This window comes from Chaetodon auriga, chromosome 7 (assembly GCF_051107435.1).
Source record: "Chaetodon auriga isolate fChaAug3 chromosome 7, fChaAug3.hap1, whole genome shotgun sequence".
Classification (NCBI taxonomy): domain Eukaryota; kingdom Metazoa; phylum Chordata; class Actinopteri; order Chaetodontiformes; family Chaetodontidae; genus Chaetodon; species Chaetodon auriga.
The window spans coordinates 28,312,226-28,326,129 of NC_135080.1; the positions used below are offsets into that span (position 1 = coordinate 28,312,226).

Consider the following 13,904-nt stretch of genomic DNA (forward strand, 5'->3'; position numbering starts at 1 on the left):
TGTGAAATTATATGTCTTGCTGTCACTTTTTTACATCACGAAAACCTGGCATTTGAGCAGGGGTGTGTAGACTTTTTATATCCACTGTATAGCAGAACACACAAAGTAGCCTATATTAATATTTTTATTGTATATCAATTTCAGACTTAAAATAATGTACAGATTTAAGCCCCACCCATTTCCGATTTCCTACCACGCCCACTTATGGTTCAGGCCCTGCCCACTCCGAGTACAGATGAGGATACAGATAATTTAGATGGTTGAACAGATACAGATACAGATACAGATAGTGGTGTACTCACTCATCCCTAATGTGACCTCATTGTGCTCATGCACAACAGTAAGTGAGACATGGAGTAGCCTACATCCCAGGTCTCTTAAATTGCATCCATGTTTCACTTGTATCTGTTCTTTGTTTCTTAGACCCTTCCAACAAAGTTGAATGGAGAGATGCAGGAAACCATGTAAGAAGAAAATAAACAAGGAAATAGGTTTTATGGAGAAATGAGATCTCCTTTCCTCTGAAGTGTCACATGAAACGATGTCCCTTTCTGATGATGTTGACTGCTGATTACAGCTGGATTAGCCATCAGTTATCTTTAGAAGCTATAGAGACTTGATGAATTTGTGTCTGCACACACAATGGTAACACTAATGAAGACACACAGTCAGAGCAGCATTTTTTTTTCTCTCTGTAGCCTGTTACCTGTTTAACAAACACCTACACATGAATAGAAATCTGCTTTCTGCATTTATGCTGTGTACTGTGTCCTGCTCATAGGCATGGGAACTATTTCTGCCGGCAGAGTGCGCTTATATTATTTATTCGTTGTGTCTTCATTTATTGATATTCTGAATGTTGAATGTCTGAAAATGCAATGCTTATCACTCTCAAATGCAACTGAATGGAAATGACGATAAATTATTTAAAAAGTGTTTCTTTCTGATGAACAGACTCTCTGTTCACTCTCTGATGTTAATTGTATCCACAGTAAAACTTTATGGGGACAGAATTAGAAAACAAATAATTAACTTGGGTGTGATACACTTGAGTTTAATCTGTTAGTCTGTCTATAGTCACTCTGGTATGAACAGTAATGTTGGGATGTGTCAGATCAGTCTGATCAGTTGAGAGATCCCTCCTCGTGCCTCACTCCTCACCCCTGTGAGAAATGTGAGTAAATGTTTAACCCGCAAGGCTGCATAAAAAGGAGTCACCATCTCACCTGTTGAATGAGTCTTTTATTGTCTGCATGTGCTGTGAACCTTGTCTGTCCACAGTCTGAGCAAGTACAAACACACTCAGGACTTCATGGCGTCTTCGAAAGGTAGGCTGTTTCTGCTTCACAAACGAATGACTTTTCGATTTAACTTCAAATGTCAACTCACATGCTGATAAGCGTTGACACAATTAACTTTTGGGGATGTCGTTGTGGCTGTGGTGGTAAGTCACTATTACCTGTGTTCTCTATTTGGAGGTTAAGACTTTGTGCATACTTGTTCTATTGATGGTTTCAGGAAGAGTTGTGTCATATAAATGCTACATTACTTGGGTTCTTTGGATTTAATACCACAAAAAGACTTCAGTTGTCTGTTCCTGGTTTAACATTCCCCCATCCACAGTCCTAGTCTCAGAACTTATTGTGTACAACACTGAGGCCTTTACAATTCTTAACAGAGACCTCCAGAGAGATAATGTTCCACAGTCAGTGGAAAGTTGTTGTGAGAAACCTGCTACTTACACAGTTCTGTCCTCGGACAGAGAGTAAGCAGCATGACCTCAGTAATCACAACTTTCATCTTGAAGGTTTGCTCATCACAGTGTTGATGTTGAAGGGTCTAGTGCAAATGTTCACATAAGAGCTGTTTGGTCTCTGGAAGCCCATTTCAATCCAGAAAAGTAATCAATTGATAAAGAATTAGAAGTGTCTGTAGGCTAAGTTGCAGTGGTTAGCACAGCAACAAGTTCCTGGGTTTGAAACTGGACCCAGCCAGCTGGAGGTCTTTCTGGTTGGAGTTGCTTCTCTTTGTGTGTACATGGTCAGTAGCAGATTTAATGATTTTGGGGTTCAAACTCAGGCACCAGACATCCCTCCTGTCCCATTGTCCCAGTGACCAGCTGTTAGGGGACAACTGAGAAAACTTTTGTTTTTGTTAACTAAATACAAGCTTTTTTGCAATATTTATATACAGACTAGGGGACTTCAAAAAAGACTGAGAGATGTATTATTATAGTTGTTGTTGTTGTTGTTGTTGTTGTTGTTGTTGTTGTTGTGCCAGAACCGCTCAAATTGCTGTGAGCTGGAATGGGGTAGAAGCATGAAATTTACCCAAAGCTGGAAATTATGATGGAAGTACATCTTGAGAAACATGAGCCCAATTGGACAGATGGTGGCACTTTCATTAAAGCCCAAAATATCAGTTTTAGAAAGCCACACCAAACACACAGTAAATTTAAGTGACTTAAAATTCTGTGCAACCTCTTCAAAATTTCCACTAAGTTTAGTTCAAATCAAATGATGGGTGGACCCAAGATTTGAATGTGTAGCTATTGAAATGCTGCAGGCTTTGTGATGATAACACAATCATGATTAGTCTCACTCCTTGTTTAAACAAAATTTAAATGATTTTGCCCACCTTTGTGAAGACTTAAAGCTGGCCATTGCTACTTGTGGCTTTAATTTTGGCCCATTGAGCTGCTTACTTCCGTTGAATGCAAGAAGACTTGAACCCAGGATACTTTGTTCTACAAAAATCCTCCTGGATGATAGAGTCTACCATGATGGATTTTCCACCTTTAGAATTTTTTGGAAAAACAAAAATAGCATTGGATTTTGACTGTATTAAGACCAATGTTGGTATACAGCTTGGCAGGACTGAGATATACACCATAAAAAAAAAAATAAAAAAAAAAATAAAAAATCAAAAATCTGGGTATCTGGGTATCTGGGTATCTGATTTGGGAATAGGCTTACCAAAGAATTTTCAATACTCTCAACTGGGGGCAATAGGCATTGCTGCTGTTGTCAAAACCCAGTGGTTACTCTTGCTGGTTTCTCCAATGTTACCAACTCCAGCTTTAAATTACTTTGTTCAAGACACAGCAGGACAGTGGGGGGAGGTGGGGGAGGAGATGCATTCTGTAGAAAAAGTAACAAAGTGACAATCCTTTTAAGAGTACTTGTGTGAAGCTGTCTTGTTAAGTCTCACTACTCAAATGGAGTAACTTATGAATACATTTAAAGAATAAGCTGAGGTCCCATTTTATACCATAATGTCAAGTTTTAAGTCAGGATGAAAGCATTTGCAATTGACTTTGGCAACTACTATTTACTTAGTTTTGTGTTTTTTCTTGTGATTTTTGGTGTCAAAAGGAAAATCTCCAATGTTTGTATTCTGAATTAATCTCTAATGGAGCCCTGAGCAAAATGCAAAGTTTTCTTTCCTGCGGAGTCATTTAGTAACTTTCATTCTCTGAGCACATCTTAATGAACTACCATGAGTGTGACTTTGAGCTGCTCAGCTTGGCCCTATGAATAAAATAAGAGGCCAGAGGCAGCAGCCAATCATAGGCAGTGCTGGTTCCTTATTTTTGGTCAGCATGTCTCTAGTATTATTATTATTATTAGTAGTAGTAGTAGTAGTAGTAGTAGTAGTAGTAGTATCAGTAGTAGTAGTAGTAGTAGTCGTATCATCATCATTATCATCATCATTCTTCTTAATGTTGTTGTTGTTGTTGTTGTTGTCATTCATTAATTGATCATATATTTGGAATAAAGGCCAAGGACTAAACACTACTTGAGCTTACCTCAAGGTGTCTGAGTCCGTGTGATGATGGCATAGCAAGAGAACAGCTATCTGTGGCTATAGAAAAGTATCTCATGGTGTTACTGTCACTCCCACAGGCTGCCAGGATGCAATGGAATTTTCACGGTAAGTTCAGCTATAGACCGATTGTCTTTGCACTAATACCTCTCAAATGTACAGAAATCTGATGCTCTTGAAAGAACTATACCTGGGCTACAGACCATTCCTTACAAATCTTAAATATTGTACATTAAACCCAGTTTCTAAAATATTTCAGACAATTAGTAGTGGTAGGTTTTGTTCAAACAAATGATTAAAAAAAAAAAACTTTTTTTTTTTTTAACTTAAATCCATGTATATTGTTTTGGTTTGATTTGTTTGGGTTTTGAGTTATCTGTCTCTGAGATTTCTGTCTCCTCCGCAACACAATGGCTGGAGTTTAGTTTGTGCTGCTTGCAACAGTGAAACATGACGTTGACAAAATTAAAGAGGAACAGCCTTTCCAGGAACAATGTTTCTGATACTATAATTCACACGCTGTTCTGTTAAGAGTTTCCATTGGTACAACTGTGTATCGGTTAAGATTACAGGAAGATTATGTTTATGACAAATTAACAGTTGATGCATACATTGCACTAAATTACATTCCATAAAATCATAGTGACACAGGGCTTACTGGTTTGTTTTTGACAACATGACCAATGACCATTGTTTCAGCAGCTTACAACCAGTGGTTTCAGGCAAAGTATCATATACTGAACCGCATCAGGGTGTGAGTGTGTTTGAATGGGTAACGCTCATAATGAGCAGGTGGCTTAGCTGCCATACGCATGTGTCTGCGAATGGCTGAATGCAGACTCGTGTTGTAAAAAGTGCTTTGAGTAGTCGTCAGTGTAGAAAGTGCTATACAAATACAATAAATTTCCAGTGGGAGGCATATTGTAAGGGTAATATTCATCACCAAGAAACCTTTGAGACATTACTCAGGTACCTGGAAGATGATATAATGAAATGAATGTAGACCTCTGGGTGCCTGTTTATAAAATGAATGCTAAATTTATCTCGTGCAGCACAGCAGACTTTGACAGGGTCAGCACTGAGGACCAGGGCATTAGAATGAAATACAACTTCCAAAACATTGGTCTGGTCCTTTAGACAGACATTTTCTACTTCTTCGCCTACTTTCTTCTAGGTTTCCATGCTGTGCAACACTGTCATACTGACTCTGTCTGTTTTTAATTTTTCTTTATGCCAGTTTTACCTTCAATCCAAAGGAAGGGATTGATAATCCAGCTCTAGTCATCACTGACGATCCTGGTGAGGTTTGATATCCATGCTTTTACATATACAATCTTTCCAAACATTCCAAATTTCACAGTGTCCCCACACTGTTAATGATTTTTTACTTAACCATGTATGCAGAGCCTGATCTGAGCCCAGTCCCCAGACTGTGCCAGCTAAAGCGTCTGGAGGGACAGAGTTTTGGCTTCTACCTGCGGAAGGACCAGCGGAGTTGGGGTTTTGAGATCAGAAATGTGGAGCCGTGGAGTCCTGCAGAGCACAGTGGGCTCAGAGACGGAGACCGAGTGCTGGAAGTCAACGAAGAATATGTGGAAAACATGGACTTCAACAGGGTTAGTGTCCAGAAGTTAATAAATAACCAGTCTGCCAATCTTCTGTCCAGGGGCCAGTGAGTGTGGGTAATATAGCCCTAAAATAAAATCGTCAAATTTCAGGGTATTTCTATGATAATGATATTCTTGATGATATGAGAGAATACAGAGTACAACTTGGAAAAGTGTTATTAGGTAGGTTGGACACTGGCCACACACATTCTCGTTTCTCCTGTTCTATTATTTAATCCATCCTGCTGGCATAGTAGATCTGTATTGAGATCTGAATTGAATAATACGGTTGTATAGCCCAGGCCTCTGTGGCTAAGTTATGGTAGCACAGGGAGCATATTTAGGCATAGCATGCTTACCTGCTAACCAGAGAGTAATTTCTGGTTAAAAAAAAAATGGAATGCATATAGTCACCACTGAATTCACTAATTCATTAATACATTAAATTAAAATTTATTTGTTGGTTATATTGAACTTCTATTAACCAAATGTTGTTGGATGAGCTGGATCCATTGAAAAACCCTGGATTTCCAACAGACCACATGCCTTACAGCACATTGCTGCCTCTCACAGGTCAGGATTAGCCTGCAGTTTGGAGTGGGTGTATTTATGTCTATTATCCTGTCACAGTGATAAATTTAAGGACTGCTTTCACAATCTTCATGGTGTCCAGGTGAGATAATTCAGCATAACCTTGGTCTTAATTCCATTTAACTACTGCATTCCATGAGAAGGTGTTTCTTAGTTTATTGTTTCCTAGAGTTTCCACAGTGTCCATTCTAATACTTGCCTATCCTTGCCAAGTCCCATGCTAGCTATCACTGTGGTGCACAGCTCAGTAAGGTGACAGCTAGGGGGAAAAGGCTGTTCCTGAGTCTGCTGGTCCTATAGTCCATTAGATGGTGACGACACTATTGATGTTAGCCATAAATCAATATCCATGGCTGCAAACATACTCCGATCTGTGTATTCAAACCAGTGTTGTAGTGCAGAGTGTACCCCCTCTTTCAGAACAGCAGGTGTAAACTCTCTGAGCAGATAGAAAGGTCTACACAGTGAAATATTCTAAGTGAGCAGAGTTAGCACTCTTAATTATAGCAGCTTCTCTGCACCAAGTTTTGTATGTTCATAGTCCCCCCAAGGATTTAGCATCCTGTTAGCTCAATTGCTGCTGTTGAGCCATGTCTCTGTAAAAATCATGATGTTGCAGTCTTGTTGACCGTACAGTGGTGTGAAAAATGCTGGGTAGAGATAGCAGATGAGAAGTTAGCTTGAGCTTAGCCCTTAGCCTTCCTCTCCCCCAGCTTTGTTTTCAGTCTTTCTGCCATCTTCAAGCACTTCCATCTGGCAGAGCTGTCTTGACTATCTCTGTAATGAGCCTGAGATTGCTGATGAAGTTGAGTTATGTCCAATGTCCAAAAGTTATTGTAGGGTGTGTGATAGGCAAATCTGATCTGAACAGACTTGAAACACATAAACAGGCAACTATATTTTGCAGAATCTGACACTGAACCTCACATTGTGCATGCACCATATCTAGGCATTTTATAATTTCCAATTTTGGAATGTAAACAGAAAAACCTGAATTTCCAGTAAATTAACAAACAGAAAGTGAGAACATTCAATGGGCTTTATAGTGCAGAGAACTAAATTCTAACTGAAAGTGCCTTAAATGTTGTCTGCTCAGGGAGTGCCAGCTGGAGAGAAGTTACAAAGGTTAGAAGACTCTGATGACATTGTGCAATATCCGAAAGATTGCACAAAGGAGTCAAGATAACTGTGTACAACAGACTTACAGGCGGTTAAAGGCGAACGGCTTAAAAGCGGTAAGGGTGCGAAAGCTAATGATATGTTTGAGGGAAAGAAAGCTAGATTAAAAGACAAATTCAATAAAATACAATTGTGTTATGTAATTAAAAAAATGTCAGAAAATAAAGAATCAAACAACAAAATAACAAGATCCAGAGCATGCGCTCTATTGTACGTAGGGTCTGACACGTTGAATTTACGTTGATTAAAAGACACTGTGATGTTGAAAAAACAAAACGTTTGCCAAGAACTGAAATATCATCAACCTGAATGTTAAAATTACTGGCAATGATACAGGTTAAGGATTGAGGTAAAAAAAAAAAAAAAAAAAAAAGTCACTTAATTCGGTTAAAAATGTGTGATCATTTGTAGCACAGAAGAAAAAACAACCCGGCACTCACCAATCAACATACGAAGTGGCTCCTGAACACTACAGATCTGGTCAAACTGATGAAAGTGCAATCATTCAGGCACAGCTCTATTAGCAGGGCATGTTCTGTATTCTTCTGCTAGGTTTCAGTCAGAAACAGAAAATTGAATTTCTTAAACATGACAAGATCATTAAGAAGAAACAACTTGTTTGCCATGGACCCAGCATTTAGTAGCACCATTGGGGGGCAAATTGTTCAGAGGTCGATTCAGTGATTTATCATCCTCTTGCATTCAATTGCACCTCTCCTTAGCAGCTAAAGAACTACATAACCACAAACAGCACAGCACCAGGGAACCGACTTTAGTTCTTTGAAAAATTTAAAAATTTTTACTATCAAAGTCAAAATCTAAAATCTAAAGTTGCCAAACTCTGATTGAGTTGACATAGAATGACCCTGGGGCATCTACAGGGTGAGTAGCCAGATAATTAAATGCCAAATGAGAACACTGAACACCAAAAGTTCTGTAAAACACCATTCCTGACACAACAATAAACATATCAACATTAAGATTTAGCTATTTTATCATTTCTTCTATCAACTATGACAGAGTGCAAAATTAATTAACTAGAAAATTCCCCCCCGTCGGGAAATTATACAGTGCGCAAACGCTGGGGTGTGTGGCTAGTGCTATAGAGGTCAGTGTCCAGTACTAAAGACAGAACACTGACCTCCATAGCACTGCAGTGCATCATCACAAAGCCCTGCCAGTGTTCATCGCGAAGCACTGTATCCTTAATAACAATAAAACACACAGAATATGTATTCAGCTATTGGTAGTTAAGTGTTCAGTGCTTCACATTGCTGCACTCAAACACACACATCTCAGCTGTGTGTGTTTGTATTTGTGTTAGTAAACACCACAGACAACACTGCATGAGATCCTTGTAAATGCTATAGAGGTCTACTGGGCCACATTTGAGGATTTTAACCCTGGTTACGTGTGTTGGCATTTGTGTGTGTCTGTGTGTGTGTGTATCTGTAATCACACGAAGCTTCATATGTGTGTTTGGGTGTGTGGGAGAGGAGTGCTCAGAGAAGTACTGAGGCTCAGAGGTTGTCACGGCAACTTGAGCTGGTTGCCATTGACGATAGGGGCCCCCCAGGCAGACAGACAGGGGCAGACAGAAAAGCAGAGAAAAAGAGCCATTTTCTGCCTCTGCACTGCTCTCACATTTGGGCTTATCCTGAGAGAACAGTAGCTCCTATCAGAAAAAAACACAGACCATCATCGCTGTAAAGACTTCCTGAACGCTTTGGTGTGCTTTTGGTGTTTCTACACAAAATATTTTGCAGACACTTGTGAGTTTAAAACAGGGGTCAGTTCTGCTTCTCTCAGAAAATCTTTGTAGTGGTGTCAATGAGGAGCAGAGACAGACATGGATGCACTTAGAGGCTGCTAATTCGAATTCTGTCACCACTGTTGCCTCTGACCAGAAGAAAACCAAGGAATCCGACAAGAGCCCCCCGAAACCATACAAAGACACAGCCACACCCCCCTAGCGGCTTGGTGGTGAATTGCAGAGCAATGCATTCCCTCGACGCAGAACTATGAATGCTCAGTGACGGCGTCGGGTGTACGCCGTAGGTACGGCGTCGCCGCGACACAGAAGCATAAACCAGGCATAAACACGAACATTCCATGCAATACACACCAATTATAATCTCAAAATTTCTCCAAAAACGATCATGGTCATTGAACAGTGATTGATCAAAAACTATATGACCTATCAAAACATGGAATAATACACAAGACTTGTGTCTACAGTTTAAAGTTTAAATGGAGTCTCTAGGTGAAAGTATGCCGGAGCAGTAGGCAGTAGAAAAAGTCCAATGATTTGTTAGTTTTTTGACCTCCTCCCATTCATTCCTTATGGGAAATTTTTCGCAGTTTTTCACGACTTACGTCATGAAAAAAATGGTATTTTCTCAAGAAAAGTAATAGCACACCGATCAAGACGCACGTTTTGATATAGAATTCGCCTGGGTCCTCTCAAAGCTGTAGGACTAGTAGCGAATCGAAATTTGACACGGAAGAGGAAAAAGAAAAAACACGCAGGATAACAATAGGGCTCGAGGCTTCACCTCGTGGCCCTAATTACATATAAACTACATCTTTAAACATCCGTGTCAGTATATCCCTTTTGAACTAAGGGAATCAAAGGCTACAGGCTCTCCTGATTAACTATATTACAAAATAATATCATCAGTTCTAGATTTCTTTTAGACCCAAGCAGAAACAATAATATAATCAAAATAAAATAACAGTTGTATTAAGTAAAAAGTAACTAAGACTCTTTGTTGATGATCATCTACAGTTATGTAACTGTGATGTTAATATTTGTGAGGGGGCTCGACCTATATTAATGAAAAAACGAATGAAATATACATATTTATCTGTGATAGGCCAATATATCCTCTATCATGTAGGAATAAGGAAGCCTCCTGCAACATGTATATACAGTATATGTAGCTGTGCCTCTCACCTAAGTGAAGCACCAAAACGTGATTCTGCGCCTCTCATTAGCCGCAATGAGTTGCTGAGCAATTTGTCTCCTATTTAGTTTGTCCAATTTATTTTTGTGGATATGACACACAGCAACACTGTTGAGCCGAGAATGTGTCATTGTGCTTCGGAGCCAAGTTTTTAACCTCCGAAGACCACTGAAGCTTCTTTCAGCCTCAGCAGAGGAGGCAGGCATAGTTAGAAGCAACCGCACAAGTATTTCTACTTGTTCAAAGAGACCCCTGACCTCTGGCAACATTCCTTGCAGAATGGTAGCAGCCTCACTGCTTGACTGAAAGTCATACTTGAACTTGAACAATGCTAATTGCACTTGAAGAGAAGGTCTGTACACTTCTGAGTATTGCAGCAAAACATCATCATCTGTCACTACTGTCAAGAGTACTTTTTCAAGTTTCCTGATCATCAGCAGCCCTTCATTTTCAAGACGTTCTGTGAATTTAAAACTCACAGTGTCCAGAACCTTGAAAAATTCTGTTCTGAAGTAGTCAACTGAGGAAGGAGGTACATGGGCAACAGCCTTGCCAGCCAGGCATTTGGGGGGGTTTCGGACCCAATGCATTTCAATTGGAGACAGGTTGAGTTTTTTCCACATATTTGTGATGCTTTGTTGTAGATACTTTGAAATCTCTCAGGTGTTCTTTTTTCAGCTATGCTCTCTTTGATGCAAATGACCGCAGCAAGCATACCATCAACTGTCTGTGAACAACTCTGAAGAGACTTATTGAGGCACTCCAATTCCTCTGTAACCTCCAAGGCAAGCAGAAGACCAAGAACTACATTGCCCTTTTGTAATCTTTCAAGCAAACCATTTGCCCTGCTGGCTGAATCTGACTTACCAGATGCCATTTCCTCTAAAGCAAGTAATGCAGGCTGATACTGGTTAAGTAGTGAACGAATGGCACCTGTACGTACAGTCGACCTCATGGGACACAAGGGCCTGATAGACTGGGCAGGCCCACTCTCTGCTTTTGCAATATCCTGGAAAAAGGACTTCGTTTTCATTGACTGGCCAAACAGAATTCCCAATTCCCAATTTGAGCTCACTGCAAAGAGTCACAAACAACAGAAGAGACTGTGCAGGCATGTTGTGTGATTAGGTTCACACAATGGGCCCCGCAATGTACATAAGGAGCCAGAGGTTGATGCTTCTTGATAATGGCCTGTGCTCCTGAATATATCCCTGCCATGTTTGCCGCACCTTCATAGGCTTGCCCTCTCAACCCAGTGATTGACAAATTCAGACAGGGCAGTACATCCATAGTAACCTTTGCAAGGTTTTCTCCTGTGGTCACAGACACTTCATACATGGCAACAAATTCCTCATGAACTATCAGATCATGATCAACATATCTCACACATACTGCCTCCTGCTCCTTTCCTGACACATCTTGTATTCCATCCATAATCACAGAAAACTGCAGTTGCGGAAGTGACCTGATGTTATCTCCAATTTCACGAATTATTGAGTGGCTCAATAAATTCAGGATCTCGTTTTCAACTTGGGGACATGTACAGTCCATTCAGGAACTCATCCTCAGATTTGTATTTCAATAGCTGTGCAAAATTTTCTTCACTGTCATTATGCCCTCTTAGAGCTAGACCCTGCCTTACCAAGAACTGCACAGCACAGACTATTTTTAACAGACAGGTTTGTGCCTCCTCTTGCTGTGATGCCTGTACATTAGACAGTTGCACATCCACTGATCTAGTCTCATAGATTTGCGTTGTTAAGGCTATTTTGTGACATTCTGATCGAGCCTGTAATGCAAACCTTTCGCAGCCCTCCTTCCAGTTTTTAAAACCAGTGGAAATGAATGTATTCTCTGTGTTTTTTGCAAGCTGTGATGTTTTCTTTTCAAATGCTTTGCGATAGTAAAAGCACAATGCTCCTTCAACACCTGGGATGAAATGAAGCCAAGGGAAGTCCTGATACCATTGTCTCTGAAATCATAGAGTTTTGTCTGACAATCTCTGAGACACAGTGGTCTTAGGATCTGGCTGATGTGGTTTTAAATTGGCCACAGAAGATCCATCCTCTGCTGTATCTCTGTCTGAAACTTCTCCCTGCCTGTCAGTGCTGCAGCCTGGTCTCTCCCCTGACACATGACCTTCTCCCTGTGCTGCTTATTGCAACACAGAAAAAAAAACATTTAGTATAAATGAAACTAGTTCTGAATAGCAGTGGAAATGCTAATCTTAGAGTCATTTTTATCCTATATACATTTCCTTAGCCAGATATAATTTCTCCTACAATTTCTCCTGCAATAATATAGATAATAAACGTGCAAAACAAAATGTATAAATAGAATTAAGAATAGTAGTGGCGAGGAAATTAATCACAAAGTCAGTTTTATGCTATTGATATTTTTTCTCAGCGAGTGTTATTCTTTTCTTCTGTTCATCTGTTTTCTGTGACCCTGCATAATCATCCCTATTGGCCTCCGGTCCACTGTCTCCTCTCTTACCCTGCTCTTTCTATTGCGGCAATAAAGATTAAAAAATATGTGGAAAGTGACATTTTGAAATAGAATTAGGAATACAGTAGTAGTAGAATTTAACGTCAAAATCCTTTTTTTGGTATCGATATTTCTCTCAGCCAGTTTTAACATTACAGACATTATAACAACTTAAGTTATAATTTCTCCTCATCTGCTGTGAAGACCCTCCATGTCCACCCCTGCTGCTGGCCTCTGGCCCACTTTTTTCCTCCCTCACACTGCTCTTTCTATTGTATAAAGATTAAAAAATATGTGCAAAACAATAGTGAGCACATGTTCTGTGCAGAAATCAAGGAGGAGTGGGTTTATAACTAGCTAGCTTAGCTAACTAAATTGACATGTCGTCTTTTAGCCTAGACAATAATATACAACATAGAATGTCTTTGTTTTAGCTAAACATTATCTACATGTAACAGCATTGGTTACAGCATTGGTTGGTCTGCTGAACATGTTTGAATGAAGCACAACCTCTGTCTCTGATGACACATGGCAGCGGTGTTTGTTTGCTGCCTTTTAGCTCAGTCTACTCATGATGCGTTTAAAGGCGGCTCGGAAAAACGCATTTCAACATGTTAAAAATGAAGTGGTTGTAATGGCTGTAAAAAGTGCGGGGGGCGGAGGGCACAGATACGGGAAGTGCAGGGGACATGTCCCCCATGTACCCCGCGGCTGCTACACCCATGTGTAGAGTCCTGGCTTTCAGCAGGGAAATCCCAGCATGCGTGCAGATCACAGGGACTCTCTACATCTCACATGTATATTCCACTCACTGTGGAGAGTGTCATTGGCTCACCAGCAGTGTGCAGAAATACAAGCTGGAGAAAAGAGAATCCGACATTACCAACCATGTACAAGGGGAAGTCATTCCTCAAAGGAAATGGACATATATTAAACCAAGGCTCACCGGAAATAATCAGTGCCATTTTCTCATTCCATCTCAGTTTCACCTGTTCTCCGGCCCTTCTCCCTCTCCTCCTTCTGTAGACTGAGACTTAGACTTTTACTTTATTGATCCCAATTTGGGAAATGCTTTTGTTGCAGCACCAGTTTAAACATACACATAAACATAAAATATATACAATAGAGTAAGGATGAGAATAAAAACTAAGAGAAAAAGAATGTTCTCAAAAAAATATAACTAAGCATATAAACATAGAATAATAGCAATTGTTAAAAATATAACAAAGTATAACTAAATACATAGTTA

The 13,904-nt window shown here is 39.9% G+C and overlaps 1 protein-coding gene across 1 annotated transcript in view; it reads left to right on the forward strand.

Moving 5' to 3' along the window:
• The first annotated feature begins 3,717 nt into the window (after positions 1–3,717).
• Positions 3,718–13,904, forward strand: part of LOC143322919 (Na(+)/H(+) exchange regulatory cofactor NHE-RF3-like) — a 42,029-nt gene continuing 31,842 nt past the window's right edge. The window contains exons 1-3 of the mRNA XM_076734361.1: positions 3,718–3,933; positions 5,063–5,124; positions 5,230–5,441. Coding sequence (XP_076590476.1) covers positions 3,920–3,933; positions 5,063–5,124; positions 5,230–5,441 — 288 coding nt within the window. The 5' untranslated portion in view covers positions 3,718–3,919. The remainder of the gene's footprint in view (positions 3,934–5,062; positions 5,125–5,229; positions 5,442–13,904) is intronic.